The 24,242-nt window shown below is 39.0% G+C and overlaps 1 protein-coding gene across 4 annotated transcripts; it reads left to right on the plus strand.

The window, feature by feature from the left end:
* Positions 1-23,393, plus strand: LOC105230760 (protein borderless). Of its 4 annotated transcripts, none has more exons than XM_049448056.1 (9): positions 1-123; positions 2,723-3,529; positions 17,233-17,455; positions 17,765-18,049; positions 18,329-18,477; positions 18,749-19,009; positions 20,632-20,860; positions 22,235-22,441; positions 22,504-23,393. In XM_049448056.1, the coding sequence occupies exons 2-9, from the start codon at positions 3,098-3,100 to the stop codon at positions 23,007-23,009; spliced, it is 2,292 nt and encodes a 763-aa protein (XP_049304013.1). In that variant the 5' UTR covers positions 1-123; positions 2,723-3,097; the 3' UTR covers positions 23,010-23,393. The 4 variants fall into 4 exon arrangements, with proteins under 4 accessions (XP_049304013.1, XP_049304004.1, XP_049304020.1 ...); XM_049448047.1 differs by having other exon boundaries at positions 39-186; XM_049448063.1 differs by having other exon boundaries at positions 67-186; positions 2,781-3,529.
* The last annotated feature ends 849 nt before the right edge of the window (positions 23,394-24,242 follow it).

Raw genomic sequence — 24,242 nt, forward strand, 5'->3', positions numbered from 1 at the left:
TCTGTACTAACTACGAAGCTTCCGCTTAGCTCAGCACAGTACAGCTTAGTATATGGATCGTCGCTAGTAGCGCGCACGATCAGTCGCAGTTCTCCGATCAACGCAAGCACTTCGCATATAACGGTAACTCGCTTAGTATCTAACGGTCATATAGAAAAAAAAGAAATAAAATCCTGCATTTTTTAGGTTGGTGTTCACATGTCTATGCATTTAATGCGACAAGTGCACTCGAGTGTTTGTTTGTGGCAAGTAGTGCGCGGATGATCCGCGACGTCACATGTGAAACGTCTGAGATGGCGCTGACTGCGACGTAAATCACGAAAAATCGCGACTAATTTAAACTCAATTGACCCGTTTTATGAATTTAACGCGCCTATCTCGGGCTCGCCGAGTGTTCGTGTGATTCGTGTGTGTTCGCAAATTTTTTACTTGCGTGTCGGATATAAATTCGTTATTGAAATAAAATAACGACAAACATACAGTTTGTGAAAAAATTTTTACAAATTAAATGAAAAAAATTTTAGAATTAAGGGAAAATCAAATATGCAGTTTTTATAAAATATCGCTGGCATCCATGGCAATGCAAACAGAATTTTAATAAAGGCGCAGATATATTTAGCGTGGAAATGCGCTTGTTTGTTTCAAGAAAAAATTAGATTTGCAATGATACCTCGCAGTTACATATTAAAATTATTTTTATTTAATAATTGCAATTTTTTTTAATTATTTCAATACGCAACTCTTTTTTGTATGTGTGCAATTATGTGACAGAACTGTTATTTGTTTAATATAACTGAAAAACATATGCATCGCACTGCAAATAAATGAAATTAATCGTGTTTTAAGCCACTGGACACAATATGCAGCACCACGCACGGATTAAAAAACGCACTAATTTTATTAAAAATAAAATAATAATTTTTTTTAATTTTTTGTATTTTTTTTAAATTCTAATATATTTTTTTTTTACATTTGGCAACTCTTAATATTTGTGATGAGATAATAACGGCTTTTTCTTACCAGTTTTGAGTTGAAACGGTTGTTTTTAGCTAGGCTTATAGTATATCTTTCTGAAGCCCAGTTTATCGGATTTATTTATATGTATAGCTCCGGTTACACTTACTTGTTGCCTAACGACAAAAATATAAGCGTCTTTAGTCAATAACTTTCACTCCTTACACGATATATGGCTCCCAATTTTCCCGTTTAACTTTTGCTACCAGTATGAAGTAAAAGTAAATCGACTTAGTATTACTGAGTTTAAGTCTCACCCTCAGTATACTTTCGTCAATTTTGAAATAATATTACTGCCGCACTTTATTTTTCTTCTCAAAAATAACATTTTTTTCGGTAGAAGCTCTTCCAGCTAAACGTCAGAGGTGTGTGTCTTAGCTTAGCGTAGAACTTTACCTAACAAAGCGAAATGTAGAAAGCGTAGTCGAAAAAGTCTTTTCGTATTTTCAATGATTCTTTCGCTTCCGTTCTGGAAATTGCACCTCGCTCTGGTCGACCTAACGTTGAATTATGAAAAATTTTGACCAGGACCGTCACATAAGCAGCCATGACATCGCTAAGGAACTTAACATTCATCATCAATTTAAAAAAGGCTGGCTACAAAAAAAAGTACGATGTTTGGATGCCACATGAATTGTCTGTTAAAAATTTAATGGGCCGAATTAAGATATGCGATTCTTTGCTGAAGCGAAATAAAATCGAACCATTTCTGAAGCGAATGGTAAGAGAAGACGAGAAATGGATCAAATACGACAACCATATGTGAAAAAGATCATGGTCCAAGTGTGGTGAAGCTTTAAAAATGCTCGCAAAGCCAGGATTGACGCCTCGAAAGGTTACACTTAGTGTTTAACAGAATTCGAAAGGAATCATTCACTATGAGCTGCTCTAGCCTGGTCGAACGATTGATTTTACACTTTACTGTCAACCACTGATGAGATTGAACCAAGCATTCGAAAAAAACGGCAAGAACTGATCAACAGAAAGAGCTGCGTCTTCCATCAGGACAACACCAGACCAAACACATCTTTGATGACTCGTCAAAAACTGAGAGAGGTTGGCTGGGAGTTTTTGAAGCATCCATCAAATAGCCCTGACCTTGCACCATCAGACCCATTTGTTTCGGTCAATGCAGAACTCCCTTAATGGAGCTGAAAAATGGCAAAAAGTGGTCGACCAAAATGATACCTATTTAGTTCATTATAAATAAAAAAAAAAAAAGTTGAAGTTTGATTAGAAATACAAAAAGATCTTTTCAACTGCCCAACATTTTCTTTAGAAAATCATCTGTCGACTAGGCAAAGGTGTGTGTCTTAGCTTAGCATAGAATCTTACCAATGAAATGAACTATTTTGGAGCGACTACTTAATCAAAATAGTTACAAAAATTAAAAAGAAATATATATACAACATTACACTGCCGACAAAAAAAAGTATTTTCATTAGTTCTACATGCTAGTTCAGGCCTGCCTGTATACTATAGTTTACAGTATAATTGCTTCTTTTCCCGTGATTTCAAGGTTAATATTATTTTTTATACAAAATTCCAACCTAATTTATCAACAATTAACGTGCCCATATATTAAACAATTAGTATAATGTGTGCTTATTTTGAAGCGGGGGCTTGGAAGCAACAACAAAATATCTGATTTAAGCACTGAGGCTTGAAAACAACACTAAACAAATCTCATAAAAGTCAGTTTTTGCAGAGGAAATATTTCTGATTTAATTTCTACTAACAAAATAACAACAAAAACATAAACGAAGCACAAGAAAGTTTCCAAAAAATGTGAAAAGTGTAAGAAAGATACTGCAAAGCGCTGCCAAATGCTCATTTAATTAAAGAGTGCACATAAAAAAGACGCCTAAAGAGACACTAAAGACAATATTCACATACCTTAATAAGAATACAAGTGATAAAAGAAACAAAAAACGCAAAGTAAATAATTCAATAAGAAGATATAAATAAGGCGAGCAATCCGTGCTATTAGCTGGACCTGCCGTCTCTGCGCCACTGCCATTGCCGTCGGCCGCGCCGCCCAGCGCGTCATCTATATGAAGGAGAAAAGGCAAAGCTGAGTGAAATGACAAACCGCAAAAAAGACATGACGAACAAGCATTCGACAATAGAAACAATAGCAACAACCAGAGGCACAATGTCAACGGCTTCGTCCGCAAGTGAAACAGACGCTACAATAATGAACAGTTGCTTATGCAATAACAATAGCGTTGATGCCACGTCAAGGCAGCAAAGCAATAACAACAAGCAAAACGACACAAATGGAACGTGTAATAACAACAAACCGGCGAGAGCGCCGCTTTGCCGCCCCGCCGTGGCTGCGCTCGCAGTGGCGCTGCTCTGCTTGATTAACATATCCTGTGCGTCGTGCGCGCGCGATCATCTGCACAAGCAGACACATCTGGAGGCGAAGGTTGGCTCGCATGTGGTATTCAATTGCCCCATTAACTTTCCGTACGACGTGCCCATCGAGTACGTGGTCATCTGGAGCAAAGAGGTAAGCAGATACAACAAAAACGAGCAGATTAATTAAAACTGTGTTTTTGTTTTGTAGAGCAGACTTTTAGTAACTAATATTACGGTAGATCATGTGCGAGTGTAATTATAATGAGAATTATATATAAAATGTCTGAATCAAATTTAGGTTTCGATAGAACGAACCACAAATAATTATTCTCTCATCAAAATTTTTATCTAAAAACGTTTTTATGTTTTATTTTGAAGAAAGATAAAAAATTGAAAGCTGGAAGTAATGATTTTGGCGTACCAAGATTTTTCAATTGGAGACTCCAAGTGTAACCAGACCCTTCTACACCTGGTCTTTCCAATGGAGTGGAGATTTTTCTCTTCCGTTATTGGTGTTAATACTGGTTCCAAGATAGATGAAATTATCTACAGCTTCGAAGATATTTCGTCTTACCCTCGTTCACAACCAAAGCCATCCGCTTCTCTTCCTTATCTAGTCTGTAGTAAGCAGGACTAACGGCGTGGATGCTGAGGCCAATGATATCAATATCATCGGCTTACGCCAGCATTTGTACATTCTTATAGCAGATTAGCTGCTCGATTAAGCTCTGCAGCTCGAATTTATTTCCTCCACGAATAGATTGAAGAAGTTACATGAAAGGAAGTCGCCTTGTCTGAAACCGAACGGCTCGGAGGGGTTCTCCCTTATCCTGACGGAGCTTTTGGTATTACTCAACGTCAGTTTACACAGCCGTATTAGTTTTGAGGGGATACCAAATTCAGACAACGTGGCATAAAGGAGGCTACTTTTCGTGCTGTCAAAGGCAGCTTTGAAATTGATGAAGAGGTGATGTGACTCTGTCCTCTTTTCACGGGTCTTTTCCAAGATTTGACGCAAGGTGAATATCTGGTCAGTTGTTGACTTTCCAGGCTTAAAGCCACACTGATAAGGTCCAATAAGTATGTTGACGGTGGGCTTTAATCTTTCACACAATACGCTGGACAGAACCTTATATGCGATATAGAAGAGGCTTATCCCACCAAGCGGAGATCCCAGCAATTAAATTAAGACTTCGTTTTCTGACAAGGGTTGTGCTCAGAACAAAGAATATATTTGTAACATACACGTAGTCAAGCAGCTTTGAGTCTCTTAGGGTTTCCTTGCCATGACCTCTTGATCTATCGTCCTATTTCACAGAAAATCTGCAATGGGTTCCAGGAGTTATAGTGTTATTACTGGCAACTGTTCATCTGGAACAAGCTAGAAAAGGCACTATCAATCAATTAGACTTTGTAAAGAGAAAATGTATATGCCCCTGGCTATTTAAAGATATTTAATCGAAAAAAATATTAGAAATCCAGACGAGTCTCGGTGGTGTGAATCCCTAATTTGCTCAACAAGCAGGCAAACCTGGCATGAATGGAATGTGGATCGCGCATGCCGACTATTAAAATTTAAAAGGAATGACATAAGAATGAGTTAGAAGAAGAGTATAAATATCTAGGATTAACATTTTATAGGAAGAGAATCGCAACAATAGTTCGAGGGCTTCTTGACTCTCTGAATAGAGCCTGTAGAGGAAATACGAAACTGTATTGAAAAAGCAGAAAATATGATGCAAGTACTCAAGCAATAATCGACTTTGCGGTAACGACATTGAATTCAAATATTAATTTGTTTAAGCTGAACTCATCTCAAAACGCCAAACACTAAAATCTCTAATCGAAAAGCAAGCATGCAGAGTAATTTAATTGATGAGCAGAAACTTAATTGATACGCTAACGGTGTGGCAATCCACTAAACTAACATGCAAATTTCATAAATTTATTTATAGAGTGTGTTTGGCGGTGTGTTATATAAGCATGCAGGCACATGCAAATATTTGTGCGGCTTTCTATTTTTGCAATTGATATGCTATACATTTGTTCAACTAACTATTTACTTACACATAAAGTAAGGCATACACATATGTATGTATATGTCTGTCCGTATAGACAGTTCTTATAGCGCATATATTAGAGTCATTTATGTTGAACTGTGTGGCATCAATCATTCTTTGCTTCGGTGTGACAATTTAATTAAAATCTGACATATTGATAATGCAATACGCCATTTTACAGTTATAACGCCAATCAACGAGTGCCGTGAGTGTTGATTGAACACCTACATACATTACTACGATGGCATTTATGGGCGTGGGAAAGTCCAATACAGCCGCTACAAGGGTTAAAAGCCAAATATGTATGTGCAGCTTGCACAGTTACTCAACAAACAGCTGCTCGGCTATTTATAATTACGATTATTGATGATTATTGACAATATAATTACTTGCAATTTTGTAATTTGTAGCACTTCGGAGCTGCATGTATTTCGACTAAAGCGTTGGTTTATAGATCAATCATTGCTTCATTGGTTCTAAGTAGATTTTATATAAACAAAAATATTTGCGTAATTATTTCATGAGTCATGTGACTGGTTATTCGGTATACATTTTTGGTTATGCTGCTGGCTGTTAGATGTTACTCATACGCCATGTATATACTCGTATTATATGCACACGTAGCATACCGGACTGGTACAAATAATAAAAAAGAAGAAAAAACGTTAACTTCGATTATGTTTTTTTTTCGATTATTCAAGCTGCGCTGACAAACGAGCTGTTATTAAACAATCCAGGTTTCCCACCATCATTCGGATGACGGCTGGTGCCGGTCACTTTCAGAACATCCAAACATTTGGTTTGATATTGCCAGCGTATTAAATTTGTTGCTAAACCGACTTCAACACTTTCTCCTTTATTTTTAAAAGCTGAAAAAACCAATAACATTTCGCAACGCAAATCGCTTTTTATTGATTTAAATATTTAGCGGAATTCAGATTAAAATACTTTCGCTGCCATTATTTACGCATTAATATTGAGGAATAATTTAGTTTTCATTATATTAATTTTTTGGGAGCCAATATAATACATCTACATATATCTTCAACCAACGAACTGTCCTGTCCAATAAAATAGAAATGAATAAAGAAGAGCGTTTGGCAATTGTTGCTGAATTCATTCCAATTAGTGGATTAAATTAAACAAAAAATCATTAAATTTGCGGCAGCTGCATGACAGCAACGGAAAAAGCGAACGCTATATTAAGTGGCACACACACACACATACACATCAAACGTGCGCACGAACCTTAACTACGAACACAAGTGCAAAAACAGTGAAAAGCATTGCCACACACCCACGCGGCCACGTTACGGCACATACGTATGCATTTACGTGCAGCTTGTGCCTGCGAGCACAAAAGTAAAAGCAATTCGAGTGCTCCACATTTCACAAAGTGTCGATATTCGCACGTCGGTTCATTGATTCCGCTGCCAATTGACGATTAATTTTTTCCACTGCCCTTGCCCCACTCACGCGCCGCCCACACTATATACATGTTTTTATAGCTCACACTTTTTCCACGATTTCATCCATGTGTGTGTGGGTGTGTTGTTGGCAATGTACGCACAATGCAGTTGCTCGCGCTTTAATCCGCTGAGGCTGGTCGCGCGTCAGTGGAAGTAACTGTCAGCAGCGGCGGTGGCCGTGCGGCATGCGGCGTTCGGCTGTTGATTTGTCGGTTCGATGCGAGATGACATCATGACCCATATTGACCGAAACGCCGCACAAAAAGTGAACTGCCGCCAGTTACTGGCTAATAAACGCTGTCTAAATGCTCGCCGGCCTGGGCGTGTTGTGATTAACGCTAGTCAGCGCAAAATATAGCAAGCCGAAAAGGGAAAGCAGTTTACTAAAGAGTTCGCTTTAAATGAAAAGCGAGTTTAAAGCGGAAATTGGTGGCTCGAAAGTGACGCAATTTGCTGGGAGTGAGGCAATCATACGGGGTTTCATATAAGTCGAGAATATTACTTGCAATTATTTAAATGAGTGATACGGACATGTTTTCCTTGGAGAGGGTAGAAAAGGACATCAAAAGGACGGTCAACGTGAGTCATGTCACGTTGTCATGCTATTTTTGTTAAGAATTGGTTATTATTTTATCATAGAGAGACTTACGCCCGAACACAAGAAGTGTGTTTCGCGCGCTAGGCTCAACTTATGGTAATCAATAAAATCATCACACTGAGCGTACTATTCGCAACAGCATCACTCACCTTGAGACCCCGCATTCATACATGGCTGACCACATCCAGTGCAGAAAATATAGCAGCCGTAGCAGAGAGTGTACACGAAGACCGTGGAGAGTCAACTCGAAGTGAGGTATGGCCGTTTTCGAGCTAAATTTTGTTCGACTTTGAGGTCCATTTCTGGCTCAATGGGTTTGTAGTCAAACAATATTGCCGAATTTGGGACAAAGAGCAGTCTTATGAGATTGAAGAGCTGGCTTTTCATCCAGAAGAAGCAACGGTTTGGTGTGGTTTGTAGGCCGTTGCAATCATCGGTCAATTTTTCTTAAAAAATAATGACATGACAATCGACAATTTTATGCCTGGAATTGAAGCTTGTGGTCTCGGCGACATTTTGTTTCAATAAGATCAAAAGAACACTTCGGTAAATAGATAAGTAAACGTTTTGGGTCTGTCGAATCGGCACCAAAATCGTGTGATATTTCACCGTTACAATTCTTCCTGTAGGAATATGTAAATTCTGAAGTCTATGGGGACAATCCTCTTCGATTCAAGCCTTGGAGCAAAACATCACGCCTGTCATTCGCCAGTGACCAGTGAAAATGCTCAAAGGTGTCATTGAAAATTGGAATCAAGTGATGAAGCATCTGAGACGTAACCGCGGCCAACATTTGAAAGAGATAAACTTCAAAAAATAAATGCCAATGTAAGTTCTTCCAATTGATGATACAAATTCCCCCATTAAATTTGAAATTTCTGTGTTTTGTCTTTAAAAAACTTGTCTTGATTGATTTGGTGTCAAAGAAGTCGAAATCGTCATAAACTAGAAATATTAACTTGAACAAGTGAAACACTCCAGATTGCACCATAATGGCAACCCTTCGCTTAACCCTTAAAACTCAAAAAACTGTCTGTCGAGACTCTCACAAGAAATTTATAGCATATACTGGGGACTAACAGACCCCAAAGCTAGACGTAGCGTTAACAAAAGTATTTGTTGTTATATTTCTAACTGCAATCTGCCGCTGCCTACAAACCGCAGGCACGCTGACGGGCTGACATTGCCACTGATACGATTTACGATCGGCAATCAAACCGCATTTCATGCTCATCTCATCAGCTCCATCCATCAATACTTGCCAGCACGTACCAAGTATTGTAAAACACACACAAACACACGCTCGCTTAGAGGTAAATGCTAATTATTTTAAGATAAAAATAAATGGATTGCTTTGCAGTTTTTTCATAAATAAACTATTATCTCGTTTTTTATCACTTCAGTGTAGCAATACTAAACAGCTACCGTATTTATGTGCATATGTGTATGTGTGTGTGTGTAAGTGGCTGTTGAAACGCTTTTAGTAGTTCTTGCTGTTATTGTTGTGCTGCTGGTTGGCTCTGTGTCAGTCATTTAATCGTCTAAACATCTGTCACTTGTGAAAAACTATGTACATGTGTATGTGTGTGTGTGTGTTTAGGTATGCATTACACAAATACAACAACTCATTCACAGTTGTCAGAATTTGATACGCCATTTGTTGGCAGCTAATTTCTTGAAATTGCTAATTTTTATTTACACATTTATTGGCATAAATTAATGGCAATCATTACATGCCGCTGCTGATGACGTGATCCATCAGCTAACCGTAATGCAAAGCGTTTGTGTGTACTTGCATACAAATGTATATGTTGTTATACGCATTTGTTAGCAATTTTATTGCTCGCTATTTGCATACTAATCATTTTCGACTTAATGCCTTTTTAATGCAAAGCGATTCGGTTATTGATACGCGGAACATATTTTCTCAGAATAATCTTGCATTGTAAGGTAAACAATTACATATTAGTAATGTAATGTACTACAACAAAACTGTTTAAAATGCAAATAAAGTAGCGCTGATGCGCAGAAAATGCTTCTTTCCGGGACTACGTGCTACAGATTCTTTATTCTTATCACTTCCAATAAATAAAATATTGTATAATCTGGGCTTATCAGAGAAAAGGTAGGGCGCTGTAAAATTCTTAGAGAATTCTCGCAGAATAATTAATAATAAATAAAGATTAAAAATAGCAAACATTTTACTGTCATTTTATGTTAACTATGAAGGCCAAAGTAAAAACAATATATGAACAAGAAAACCGGTTCACAATTTCTTCCAGATTTCTTACAAAAACTTGATTTTGATCAGTCAGTTTGTATGGCAGCTATATGCTGTAATGATCCGATCTAAAGAATTTTTTCGGAGATGATACCGTTCTTTTGGACATTAAACCCATGCCGAATTTAGTGAAGATATCTTGTGCAATAAAAAAGTTTTCCATACAAAGACTGGAGATTCATCGTTCAGTTTATATGACAGCTATATGCTAATGTGGTGCGATCTTAACGATTCCTTCAAAGTTTATACTGTAGCCTTTAAAAATAATCTCTACCAAATTTCGTAAAGGTGTCTCTTCAAATAAAAAAGTTTCGCATACAAGGACTTGATTCCGGTCATTTAGTTTATACGACTATGACAACTATGTGCTATAGTGTTCCAATCTGAACAATTTTTTCGGAAATTGTAGCAATTATTTGAAAAATTAGTCACGCCAAATTTCGCTAAGATACTTCGTCAAATAATATCTGTTCTGATTAAGTACACCAGTGGGCAAAAAAAAGTAAGACTTTTTAATTTAAATTTCACTAAATTTTTTCGAAAAACAGCGTTGCGATGATATTTGTGAAACAAGGCTTTCTGACCAGCATGTCATTAAACGTATTACTACAGCGATGAATCTTTGATCTAAGCTTAGAACACGGAAACAGACGACCAATCGGCCGAATATCGTGACAAAGGAGAGCAGAAGCCGAAAGAAGCACTTAAAAGCAGGTCAAAAGTCAAGGTTATGTTGGCAGTTTTGTTCGATTATTGAGGTGTGAGGTACTCTGCATTTCTTCCAATCGGCCAAACTGTCATCAAGGAACTCTATTCGAGTGTTATGCGTCGCTATTCGTAAAAAGAAGCCGGACTTATGGCCCGAAAACTTTTGGTTCTTACTTCACAATAATGCACCGTCGCACACTGTATTGATTCTTCGTGAGTTTTTTGTCAAATTTTCAACCATTATCTTGTCACAACCACCGTATCTGCCTGCTTTAGCTCCTTATGGCTATTCAGCAAACTCAAACGACCGCTCCTGACAAACTCTTTTGAGTCAATTGAGGACATTAAACGAGAATCTCTGGAGAGAATTCTGGAAGAAACGTTGGCCCAAGTGTATTTGGACCAAGGAGGATTACTTTGAGATATACAACATATATTTTCAAGAATAAATTAAGAATTTTAATTTAAAGTCTTACTACTTTTTGCCCATAACGTATGCATACGCATTCATACATATATAAGATTCAAATTACATAATGGAAGCAGACAGTATATATTTTATTGAATAATAAATACAATTGTATTAAATAATGAGCACAAAAGCGAATTAAAAGTGCTTATCTGCTTTGCCATGTGACAATGCCTGTCAATTTTAATATCGAAAATTAATTAAGTTGTCCTTAAAAGTGCCGGAGTATGTCACACACGCGGCAACAGGCATGCGAAACCACAAACAATTTCACACACGAAATTAATACGGTAAATGGAATAAAAAATATGCAAATTATATGCGGAACTTTGACAAGTGAGGCAGAAGAGGACGAGCAGGATACGAGTATATATGACATTTAACAAAAGGATGCTTTTTTCAGAGTAGAGGCGATAGTAGAGCGATAACTATCAAACCGACTGTCGGAGGGAACACATGTGTTTGAGACTTACTCAGTGCATATTGGCAAATTATCAGGCAAAGAAATTTTAAAAATCTCTAAAAACTTCCATTACCGAAAATTCGATCCAAATATCCCTCTCCCAACACGTATATTGGGTAGTCGAAAAAGGCTTTTCGTACTTTGTCAATAGATGTCATTGCAGTCGTATATTTCCAGTGCTACCAATCACATGCATATAGAAAAGGTGAAACAAAAAAATACGAAAAGACTTTTTCGACTACCCAATATTTGCGAGTACATATACATAACTAATCACTGCTTTATGCTCATAATTATCTCGTTTGTGTTTATGCAAAACCGCATGCAATTTTCTAATTTTAGTTGGCGTACAGCATTTTTGTTGTTTTATTTTTTGTTGGCTTTTAATATTCGCATATATTTGCAGGAGCTTTTGTGGCTATTAGCCATTTCACGGTCAAATTAAGCGCTTATGTGAGTGTGTGTGCGTGTGAACGCAGCCTTATTCGCACATGTGTGTGTGCTTATGCAGGCGATAGGCACTTCTAAGGTCAATTTGATCGCTTTTGCGTTATCAACTAATTCAATTCTTCTGCTCATGCACAGATTATGCGAGTGCATAGCGATCTACCGTATGTAAATCTGTGGCGAACTTTGGGTGCACACGAAAATTACCGGATAAATCAAGTTATGATTCTAATTTGTTTGATTATGTTGATAAATGTGTTCTTTATTGCAATGCGAGCATAGAAACACTTACCATTTGCGCACAGTTGGGTGCCGATGGTCTTATAAAGTGCTTTGAAGCATTTGGGGAAAGACTGGGCCGAAAGTAAGCAAAAGGTAACTAGTTGAAAAGTTGATGCAAAATGAAAGCGGAAGTTTAAGAAATGTTATTTTGTTATTAAAAACAATATTATTTAAAAAGTTATACAAAAAATTAACACTGAAAAGTTGACCGATATATCACAAGTTTGCTTATACCGATTATACCACAAATATTCCAAGAGTCATAATAATACAGAAAAAGAGTTCCTATCACATTTAAGGACGGGTGACTTGTAGAATTCTTCTTTGTTTGTCGAGAGAGGACTTTACTTCCCAATTCCCTACTCAGTCCGAAGTAGCAACTGTTGGCAAGAGTTATTCTGCCTTGGATCTCAAGGCTGACGTTGTTATTGGTGTTACTGCTGGTTCCAAGATAGACGAAGTTGTCTAAGACTTCGAAATTATGACTGTCAACAGTGACGTGGCAGCCAAGTAACGAGTGCGGCGATTGTTTTTTTTTTCGACAGAAGATATTTCGTCTTGCCTTTGCTCACTACCAGACCAATTTTCTTCGCTTATATTACTTTCTTGTAGTTTTAGTTGCTTCTAGTTCTTTTTATGTTGCTTTTTGAATTTAATATAAGTAAATGTGTACTTCTTTCTAGCTGCTGGTTTTTCGGCTGGGTTGCAACGGCAATTATTTACTCGTGCAATTTGTTTATTGTCTTTGTTTTTACGAAAAAGCGCAACTAAGTCAATTGAATTCGAGCAATAAACAAATTTATATGAAATTTGAAAGTGTCCGGATTTGGTGAATCAAATCTTGAATTCATTGTATTCTCTTTTCTCAGAAATTGGTGCTGCTTCCTAAAGAAAATGGCAGCAGACGTTCCAAGAAGGCTACAAAAAACGAAATCTTCAAACAATCCAAAAAATGATTCTGGTAAAATATAAATAGAAACCAATATAACAGACTATCTAAAGAAATCAGAGAAACTCGATGAGCCTACCATTCTTGGAAATGTTGTTTTTTATACCCAAATCAGTGTGACGATCTCAATCGATTTATCCTTGTCCGTTTTTATATACGGGAAGTTACCATTTAGTTTTTGAGATATCGATCTGAAATTTTTTGCATGCCCTTATCTCATCAATAGGCTGATCATTTGTCGGAACGACCGATATTGGACCACTATAACATATAGCTGCCATACAAACTGAACGATCGGTAACAAATCTTTGTATGGGACTCTTGTTTATTTGTTAAGGTATCTTCACCAAATTTTGCACATTCCAAGGCAGTGCTATAATCTTCGAACATATTGTTTAGATCGAACCACTATAGCACATAGCTGCCATATAAACTGACAAATGAAAATCTTGAAAAACATTTTTTGTACCCTTTTATGCAGTAAAAAATGCACCTGTTAAGGGTATTGTAACTTGTGTACAACCGCGTTAACGTTTTTTCTTATTTTTGTGAGAGCCGCGAGTTTCTACTAATAAAAAAAATGGAATTGAAAATTGGAGAGTGCTCAAAAATAATATCCCATTTTTTCAAAAAAAATTTACTTTCTATGAAACCATATACATTTTCAGCCATCCTGTGACTGATCTAAAGAAATTATTACGAATATTTCCATCTATCTATTGAACAATACTTGCGGAGTACCTCTAAAATTAGTAAGAAACGATTCCCAAAATTTCGACTGCCTTTGATAAGTATTAAAAATGTCCGTTCCGCGTCCTTGTTTCACTTCGAAACTCCCTAATTGCAAAAATCGCATGTTTAACTCAATTGTCTGCTCAAAATTTATTTATGGCCCGAAATGTGGCTTTCCAGCCACCAACAGTATGCCAATCTTTTGCTGGCAGTCAACATCAAGGCCGCGCTAATAACTGCTGATTCATCTTGTTTACTTTTTCATAACAAAAATAAATCCATTTTATGGTCTGTTGAGTTTTTCAACGCCTCGCCGCACAAGCGCTCAGCCAATACAGCTTCAGCTCCAGCCACATAATTGATACGCGTGCCAACGTTTTAATGCGCCGCTGCTGTTTTCGTGCCACCCAAAGTAACGCAGTGCTTGCATATTTTATAATTTACTCTGCTGACTTCACCACCTTACCGCATACTATACACGCGCACGCGAAACCCGAAATAAAATGCGTACGAATCGCCCTTTTGATTTGCACATTCCTCATTGATGGATCACTCGTGTGTGCTGCGAATGAAAGCATGGTGAGAAAAACCACACAAAGCCCAAAAAAATGCAAAAACTGCGCACCTCCGCTGTTACACTTGGCAACACAGCGGTCGCATTCAATGTCAGGCTAATATTTCCGCGCGGCCATCGATGGAGGCAGACACGCAGGCGAAGTCAAAGCGAACTCACCGACATACGGATGCACGCGTCAGCCTCTGTGTGTGTGAATTGTGTGCTTGTGCACTTCATTCATTGAATATTAGCACAGTAACAATAACAAGTCGATTTGCTTTGTTGCATACTGTTTGCTACTGCTTTGTTGGCACAATGCGTCAATGTTACTCATACGCCCCTGCCATTGCTGGGGCACTGCGGGCGGTCAATTGAATTAGTGAATAAGCAGGCAGAACAAACAAAGCAACTGACAGTTGGATAATGCACCAGTGGATGTGATGGCGGAAGCAAGTGTGTGTGTGTGTGTGGGTACAAACAGCATGGTGGAGGCCAACGAAATTTCCATAATGCCCAATCACTATGTGAAATAGACTCATGGCTTTGATACCGTTGCACACGGTGCTCATACGCACTGCGTTGACCACATGTATGTATATATATAGCAGTAATTAATTAGCAATGACACGTGCTGGTTTATGATTTTCTAGCGGAAACATAAATATTGCAGCTAGCACAGGCTCTTATATGCTTCCCTTCTCTCAGCAAAACCTCCTTTGTACTTCAAAAGCATGTCTCGATTACCATAAAAGTTAACTTTTCTTTGTAAACGGTACAGTAATTTTGGTTATGTGTGTAAAATGTCTAAAAAAAAATCATAGAAGAAGAAAGTATGCGCTAATTCGCTTCTTTTCGAGAATCAGTCGCCAAAGCTTTCACATTACATTCGTTTGGCTGCTATTTATCTACAGTGCAAAAGGGGTTGTCCGACCAAGTTTTTTGTGGAAACAAATTAGATAACGTGTTTGCTTGAAATTTTGTGTGTTTTAATTGAATCAGGGCAACGGAATCGTTAAAAATTTTTTAGAAATGTTTTGAAAAGTCTACTTAATCAAGGCATTCAGTCAGGGTCGTGTAATCATCGAAAACTTGCCTCGTGCGAGTGGCCACCTCTGTTAATGACAATAACATCCAATAAGTTAAAGAGACAGTTGGTGAAAATCATCGAGTTAGCATCAGAAAGATAGAATATATTGGATAGTCGAAGTCTTTTCGTATTTCTAATCAAACTTCAACACTTTTCTGGTTTCTCGGCAAAAAACTGCGACAAGTGATTTTCACAGGCTACTCTTGAAGCCAACTTAAATACATTAAGAGAGTTCTGCATTGACCGAAAAAAATGTTAGTTCGATGGTGCAAGGTCAGGGCTATGTGGTGGATGCATCAAAACTTTCCAGCCAAGCTCTCACAGTTTTTGCCGAGTCAGCAAAGATGCGTGTGGTCTATCGTTGTCCTGATGAAAGACGAAGCAACGAAGCCCTTCCTGTTGATCAGTTCTGGTAGTCTTTTTTCGATTGCTTGCTTCAATCTCATCAGTTCTTGACAATAACATGTGGAATCAATCGTTCGACCAGGCTAAGGCAGCTCATAGTGAATGATTCCTTTCCAATCACACCAAACACTCAACATAACTTTTCGAGAGGTCAGTCTTGGTTTTACGACCATTTTTTGAGCTTCACCATGCTTGGGCCATGATCTTTTTCGCACATTATTGTCGTATTTGATCCACTTTTCGTCTCCTGTTACCATTCGCTTCAGAAATGGTTCGATTTCATTTCGTTTCGAGAAAGAATCGCAGATCTTAATTTGGTCTATTAAATTTTTCAAAGACAACTCATGTGGGAACCAAATATCGAGCTTCGTTTTGTACCTAGCCTTTTTTGAATGGTTCAAAACCGCTTGATGATGAATGTTAAGTTCCTGAGCGATGTCATGACTGCTTATGTGACGGTCCAGGTCAATCTTTTCCATAATTTCAACGATTTTTTCAAGGATAGGTCGAACAGAGCGAGGTGCCTCTTTCACATCGAAATTTCCAGAATATAAGCGAGTGAACTATTGTTGTGTTATATGAACTCCGTAAACTTCGCGAATTTCATTGATGGCTTGCATGGCATTCTTCCTTGTTTTATCTCTTGGATCGACTGAAAACGAATTCCACGAAACGGCAATATAAATTTGGGGTACAAGAAAAAATCACATGGACCCAAGTCTGATGAATAAGATGGTTGATCGATGATATTCATTGCTTTTGGCTTTAAATTTGGTCACAATCGTCGCTCGATGCGATGATGCATCAGCTTTATCTGGACGAGTCGAGCAAGAACGAGTCTCATATCCAAAATATCCACCAAAATTATTCGAACGGACTCGCCAGAGTTGTCGAGATCTCCTTCCATTTCTCTAACACTTGCCATTTTCAAGTACCATAAGCTTGACTTTTTAAATATTTTCATCAGTTGAAGTGGTCGAAGGTCATCCAGAACGAGGCATGACTTCAACGATCTCCCGACTATGTTTGAAGACTTTTTACCACTCTTAGGCTTGTATTTTTGCATCACCGTAAGCCTTTTCCAACATTCGCACTACTGAGGTGTACCGACTTAAGCAGCTGCTGTAAACAAACTGGTTGAGAGATTTACTATGCGATCTGTAAGGACAGTCCTACCCACATAGCAAAATATATTATTTTGCAATATCATTTACCCATGGAGTTGTTGCTTATATAACGCTGTATCTGTATAACATATTGCAAGAACACAAGTTTTACAGCAAAATATACTTCCATCGAATATCTTACTAAATTTTTAAATTCCTTCTTTCCTTCCACTTCATTGCAGAGTAAGAAGATTTTCACTTGGTACGAGGGTGAGTCGAGCGCCAATGAGCTCTTTAATGGACGCTTAAATCTAGTCACCAATCATCCGGAATATGGCAAAGCATCTGTTAATCTCACCGCCATACGGGAGTCCGACCAGGGCTGGTATCACTGCCAAATCGTCTTCCCCAATCGCACGCCAAGTGTGCGCAACAACGGCACACTATTCCACCTAGCCGTGCAAGGTGAGTATTCGAGAAAGCAAAAACAACAAAATGCCAACAACAATATAAAGCAAACAGAAGTCGCAAAAGAAATCCAATCATGAAATACAAATAAAGTCAAATCACTAAAAATAAATAATGCTTTTGACGGAGTAAATGCAATGCGCTGAGGGTTGCAACTGCGGCGTTGACCACTGCAAGCGTGTATTAATAAAATTGCAACAAAGACAGACATTGCATTACTTCGTACATTACAAACTAAATCTTAAGCATATGGCAGCAGCAATTCACCTTTTGACCTTACAATCTTTTGCTTTCGCACACGAACAGGTGGTTCGCTGATAAAAATACCGCCAGTGAATCAAACGATTATGGAGGGTCAGACGGCATTCTTCCATTGTGTAATGAAATATCCCGATGCATCGACCATTGGCTGGTTCAAAGATGGCACGCCACTCGAGGATGTACAGGATCTAATACGACGCTGTCACACCGGACCCGATGGCAGTCTCAGCATCGATCCGACGATGATGAGCGATTTGGGCGAGTACGAGTGCCGTGTCAACAACACAGAGGGCGAATTTCAATTTGCCAAAGCATTCCTCAACATACAATGTGAGTATGCCATGTGATATGCGCAACCATGTGCCCGAGTTGTGGCATATAGCGAGGTATGTATGTATGTACATTAGACAGCTTCCATGTGCGCAGTGGAGGCCCAAGTGCACGCTCGCATAAAATGGCAGTGGACAAAAGCTTCAACTAAGTTGTTTGTGTCAGTCAGTCCACGGCTGAATTTTTGTGCATGTGTGTGGGGGGGTGTGTGTGTGGTGGCACTGTGTGTTGCACAGTTTGCACAGTCATTGTCATTGCTTACGTTGCATTGCTTTGCAGATAAGGCCAAAGTGATTTATGCACCGCCGGAGGTTTACCTGCCATTCGGACAGCCAGCGGTGCTCGATTGTCATTTTCGCGCCAATCCGCCATTGAAAAATCTGCGCTGGGAAAAGGATGGACTGCTCTTCGACTCGTACAACGTGCCGGTATGTAACTTTTGTACAAACATCAGAGAATATCGTATTTTTTACATTAAAACATATCTAACTTTGCATCCTCTTCAGCTACTCATTCAACACAAATTCCAAATTTTTTCGGGTTTATAAAATTTCATATTTCCAATTCATCAACAATATTATTAATATTTGTATTTTACTTTAATAATTATTATTATAATTGCATTTTGTTAAATTTTATTACATTACAACTTATATTTCTTTCTCTTCTCACACGCTTTCTGCAACCAAAACTTTGCAGGGCGTTTTCTACAAAAGCAACGGCAGTCTGTACTTCTCCAAAGTGGACGAGAGCACGGCGGGCAGTTATACGTGCACACCGTACAACGATCTGGGCACGGGCGGACCGTCGCCCATCATTAGTGTAATTGTGTTGCGACCGCCAATATTCACCATAACACCGAAACCGATTTACATACAGAAGTTGGGCGAAACGGCCGAATTGCCATGCGAAGCCATTGACCGAGACGGAAACAATCGGCCGACAATTGTCTGGAGCCGAGTAAGTACAGTCACAATTATGCGCAACTACGTGGGTGCGTATATTCGGCGTCGTCATTCGCATGCCAACCAGCTGCTGGCCAGTAATTGCACGAACTGCAACCGCAGTTCAAATTTCGCCTATTTGTATGAGTGTCCCTACAAATCCAGGTTGGACAAGGCAGCAGTTGTGCGTTGAAAACAAATTGGAAGTTGACTAAAGTGCGTAACGGTAGTGGTTAGCGGGCATAGTAGTTGCCACAATGTGGCACGCTTGTAAGAGCTCAATTTAGAAATGTAGTAAGTAGTTGGATGTAGGCCCGGAATGGCATTGGTTGATTGGCTGGTTAGAATTTGATGATCAGATGAATGTAAATCTACAGAGTAGTCTTGGGACAAAGTAGTTTTGAACGAAGTAGCGAAATAGCAAGCTAAGGCGCGAGAAATTTTTGTGGATGAAACTAGGAAGTGATAAACTTATTGTCTCAAAATATAGATAAATTATACAGAAATCTGCCATAAACGGATACTGGCGGAACCAGCTTTTCTGTCCGGTTAATAGAGATGTCCGTTTAATAGAGCTGTCCGCACAAAATATTATTCTTAATAAATTTTCAAAAAAAATTGGACTGGCCAATATACATTTTAATGGAGATGTCCGCTTAATAGAGCGTCCGTTTAAAGAGCTTTTACTGTATTATTGAAGGAGAGCCCGATAAAGCTCTATTTTAGGATAGTGAGACCTAAAAGTTTTACATTTTTTCGAAAAATAAACATATGTTTGATTAAAATTTATTCAAAAGCAAGCGTAGACTTAACCAAGAGAAACTTTCGTCCGATCTATTTAATCGAAATGGGTTCAATGTTGTATCTAAGCAAGGAGTGTAATCTCCGCAACATTTTGCTCTAAAAAATGTAGGAAAAGTTTAATACTGTAATAAGTACAATGCTCGATTCATAGGTTAACGGTTTTGATGAAAGCTTTACAGTTTTATGTTAAAATATACTAAAGCTCTTCCTTCAAATCACAAACAACAACAATTAAAGGCATTTTTTAAATTTGAAATATAAAATTAAGACAATTTTTGTCTTTTTCATATGTCTTTTTAAAAATCACGGCATTTCTTGAAGTACACTAAAGCTCAAAGTTCACAAAAAGCTTCAGAAAATTAGTGAAAGTATTTTCAACTGTAAGATATACCTACAAAAAATTATAGAAAAGAAAACTATAAAAGCATTTTTACAATTGTTGAAGTAAACTCATCATTAAACTAATTTTATTGCATACAAACACACAATTTCACTTAATTCGACTATTGTGAATATTTAAATGCCGCGCACGAGCGCCAAGCGCCGAGCTTTTCGTTGCCAATCACAGCTGGCGCCAAATTCATTACCTATTATAAGCCTATTTACGCGCCACAGACGTACACATTTCGGAGGCATTATTTGAAATATGTACCCCGCACCAAATACCGTTACACACCGCTTCAGCACGGTTGAAACTAGTTCGCGCGGCATTTTAATGCCCGCAAATGTTTTTATTGCATGAAAATCGTACCAATTCCACCAAATTTTTATATTTTTTTCTATTCCACACGCATCTCTCTCCGCACACACCACCTCCACCGCTACGCTTTGCAGAAAGATGGCAGTCAATTGCCCGACGAGCGTCACAGCGTCAACGCTGGCAATTTAATCATTTCGAATTTGGTCGAAACGGATCGCGGTATGTACGAGTGTTCGGCCACTAATGAAGCTGCGACCATAACTGCCGAAACGGAATTGATGATCGAGAATATTGCACCGCGACCGCCCTACAATTTGACGGCGAATAGCACGGAAACTACGATAACGGTACGCTGGCAACCAGGTGAGTTCAAGCGCTGGCTATAATGCGCCCGTTTTATCGCAGCCGCTAAGCTCCACTTCCACTGTGCCCAGTCAACTCTACACCTCGCTATTGTTGGTGCGCGCACTTTGTTGTGTTGGTCGGTTGAATGGGTTTGCAGTCATCGGCATGTTTCTGCTTGATTGACCAAAGTGAGCATTGTTGTTGAGGGCTTTGCTATTGTTGCAGGCTTTAGATTTTTGGCAAATTGTTTGTTTACTCATGTTGAGGTTTTGGAGGTTTAGTACGTTAATTTTGTATGCTTTTTTTAATATAATAGAAAACTTTTTATAGAAAAGTTGTAATATGACATTTAGACCGCCGCGACTGTACTTCGAAGCGTGGGCGCACCGAGCGGACTCGGTAGAGGGTGTTCCTAGCTAACGAATGAGCGGCTGTTTAGTTATCTCCGCGCACCTGGAGAGTGAGGACCAACATTTTCGGGCGACGTGTTTCTGTGAGATGTGCAAGACGAAAGGAGGGCCGGGAACAGGTCGCTGAGGAAGACCGGAAGAATGAGCAATTCCAAAGAGAAAACGATGCTCATTGTCTTTTTTGACATCAAAGGCATTGTCCACCATGAATTTGGTCTTCCTGGACAAAACGTCAACGCCAAGTGTTTGACGTGGAAGACCTCAAGTGACTCAAACGAAGGGTCAATCGGATCCGACAAGACATCGCAGCCGATTGGAAGTTGAACCATGACAACGCCCCGGCTCATACCAGCCTTCTTTTAAACAGCTACCTAACCAAGGCCGCCATCCCAATGCTTCCGCAGCCGCCCTACAACCCAGATGAGTCCTCCCTTTACTTCTTTTGTGTCCCCTTGCCTGAAAAGGCATATGAAAGGGGATCCAAACAGCATGCATTTCAGCTCTCAAGGCTATTCCAGAGATTGCCTTCCGTCACGCCTTCAATGGTTGAAAATCGCACTGCCAGCGTAGCATCAACGCAGAAGGACTCTATTTTGAAAGTTTTTAAAGAATTGTAACGATTGGTTCAATAAATTTCTTAAATCGACTCAGTCCTGTTACTCTCCGGACAAACCCTGTATACCTCATATGAGTATAAAAATGAAGGCTTATGCCAGTTTATTGAAATATTCATCTGGTTAGAGAGCAGATACTCTCAGACCTTCTAGAACACTCTCAACTCCAGGTCTTATAATGTCGGCAATTCGGCGTAATATTCTGAAAGATCGTGCATGCTATCCAGTCGAAAGTATCACGAAGTTTATTTATTCGAAACTCGATGTTTTCACATAAATTCTTCTACTATTCACCTTTCTACATCCCTCCAGTTGTCCGTCCATTTAACCAACACTAAATTAAACCGCTTTCTGCTTCCAATACACAGGCTACCTGCGTCCCAATCTGGAGTACACCGTGTGGTATCGCCTCACCGAATCACCAGAATGGCGCACCATGCGCATATTGCAGAAGAACATTATGGAGGCGACAATACAGAACTTGCAACCGGGACATGAATACGAGATCATGGTACTCAGTCAGGACAAATATGGCGACGGCATGTTCAGCAAAACGCTACGATTTTCAACGCAGCGTAAGTTTTGGAGCTCAATATAGAAAAAATATAATTTACACTTTTTTACACGACCCCCGTAGAATCGAGCACAGCAACGAACGAGGCCAACATGCTGCTGCAATCCAATCCGCTGGCGAGCAGCATTAGCGCACCCTATAACCTCACCGCCACGAACAACGTACAAGGTTGGTTGGTGCATTGGCAGGCGCCCAAACGCGGCGCCGAATCGGTACGCCTCTACACGGTGCGCTGGTGGAAGGAGCCCGAACATTTTCTCATCGGCACCATCGAAACCTTCGACAACTTCTATCAGCTGCGCCATCTCAAGGAGGACGCCGTCTTCCAGATACAGGTGATAGCCACATCCATCAACGGCGAGCAAGTGGCCAGCGAGGTGCTCACCATTGAGGTGCCGTCACACCGCAAGACTCGCGCCTTGCTCATCGGCAGCACAGTGGGCATTGCGTTCCTGCTGTGCGCCCTGGTCGCGTTTTTGTACGTGAAGCGCAGTTGCCTGCGACATTTGTTCGACAGCGGCGACAACGACGGCGATGCCAAGGACAGCGAAAAGATGAACAACACCTGAGTATATGAGATCAGCTGGCAGTTCCCTATGCAAGCGGTCGGCGAGAGCCGTTGAAGCGAGCGCGGTAGTTGTAGCAGCGATGACGAACGAGCCAAAGCCACAGCCATAGACACTTTCACCCTTCCATGAACCAAAACAACAAGCCATCAGGCGAGCAACAAGGCTTTATTTATTTTATTTTCTCTTTTAAATAATATCAAATCAACTAATTGTAATTAAAGGAAACCTTAAACCTTATAAAATGTAAAAATTATGTGAAATTATGAACTCGAATGTAAGACATTAACCCCCAAAAAAATTCAGCAATATTATATTCTAATTTCTAATGTAAATGTAAAACTAACTACGGTAAAAAAGTTAAAATAAATTATGGAATAAATAAAATGTTTGCTAAGTTTTCATAGGAAGTATGGGAATAAGTGCTTAGAGAAGTACTCAAGAAGTTAACTCTCAGAAAAAAAGCAAGAGCTGAAAGCAAACAGTATGCTTTGATACTTCCAACAACACTTAAGACCAAATTTAATAGTCAGAAAGTGTTTTTTAGAGCTTTAGCGGATCTATGAGTACCTAAACAAGATCGAATCTATGATATTTTTCTTCTCAGAGATCCAAACAGTCGTAATTATGTATATTAAGTAACTCTAGCCAATATTTTTAAGAGAAAAAAACAAGAAAAAACCTTAAGTAAGGTTACAACAAAGCTATAATAGCCTTAACAAATACAACAATATTCCGATCGTTCGTTTTGAAGGCAACTATATGTTATAGTGGACCGATATCAGCCAAAAATGAGCATCTTCTTGGAGAGCGAAGAACGTGTGCAAATTTTCAGATCAATATCTCAAACACTGACGGGTTCGGGATGAACGGAGAGACAGTCCGACATAGCAAAATTGATACAGCTTGTCAAGCCAAACATTTAGGTATATATGTATGTATATAGATATTTTGTAGGGTCTCAGACTCTTCTTTCTTTGTGACAAACTTCATATACGAGGCTGAGGAGATAAAAAAAGACCAACTGTTCTCCAAAAACAATCAAAGACTTCCTCGGCTGATGGTTAACTGACTACCCAACCAACTCTCTGATTTCGCTCAATAAAATTTGTGGCACATTATAAGAATTTCGACAACGGCTGTTTTCTGAATGCATGGTTAGCAGCCTTCTGTCACTTAGGTTCTGTTAAAAAAATGGTTCTTTACAGAAAGAAGGAGTCTTCGTTAATTGAACCA

Source organism: Bactrocera dorsalis, chromosome 1 (assembly GCF_023373825.1).
Source record: "Bactrocera dorsalis isolate Fly_Bdor chromosome 1, ASM2337382v1, whole genome shotgun sequence".
Lineage (NCBI taxonomy): Eukaryota > Metazoa > Arthropoda > Insecta > Diptera > Tephritidae > Bactrocera > Bactrocera dorsalis.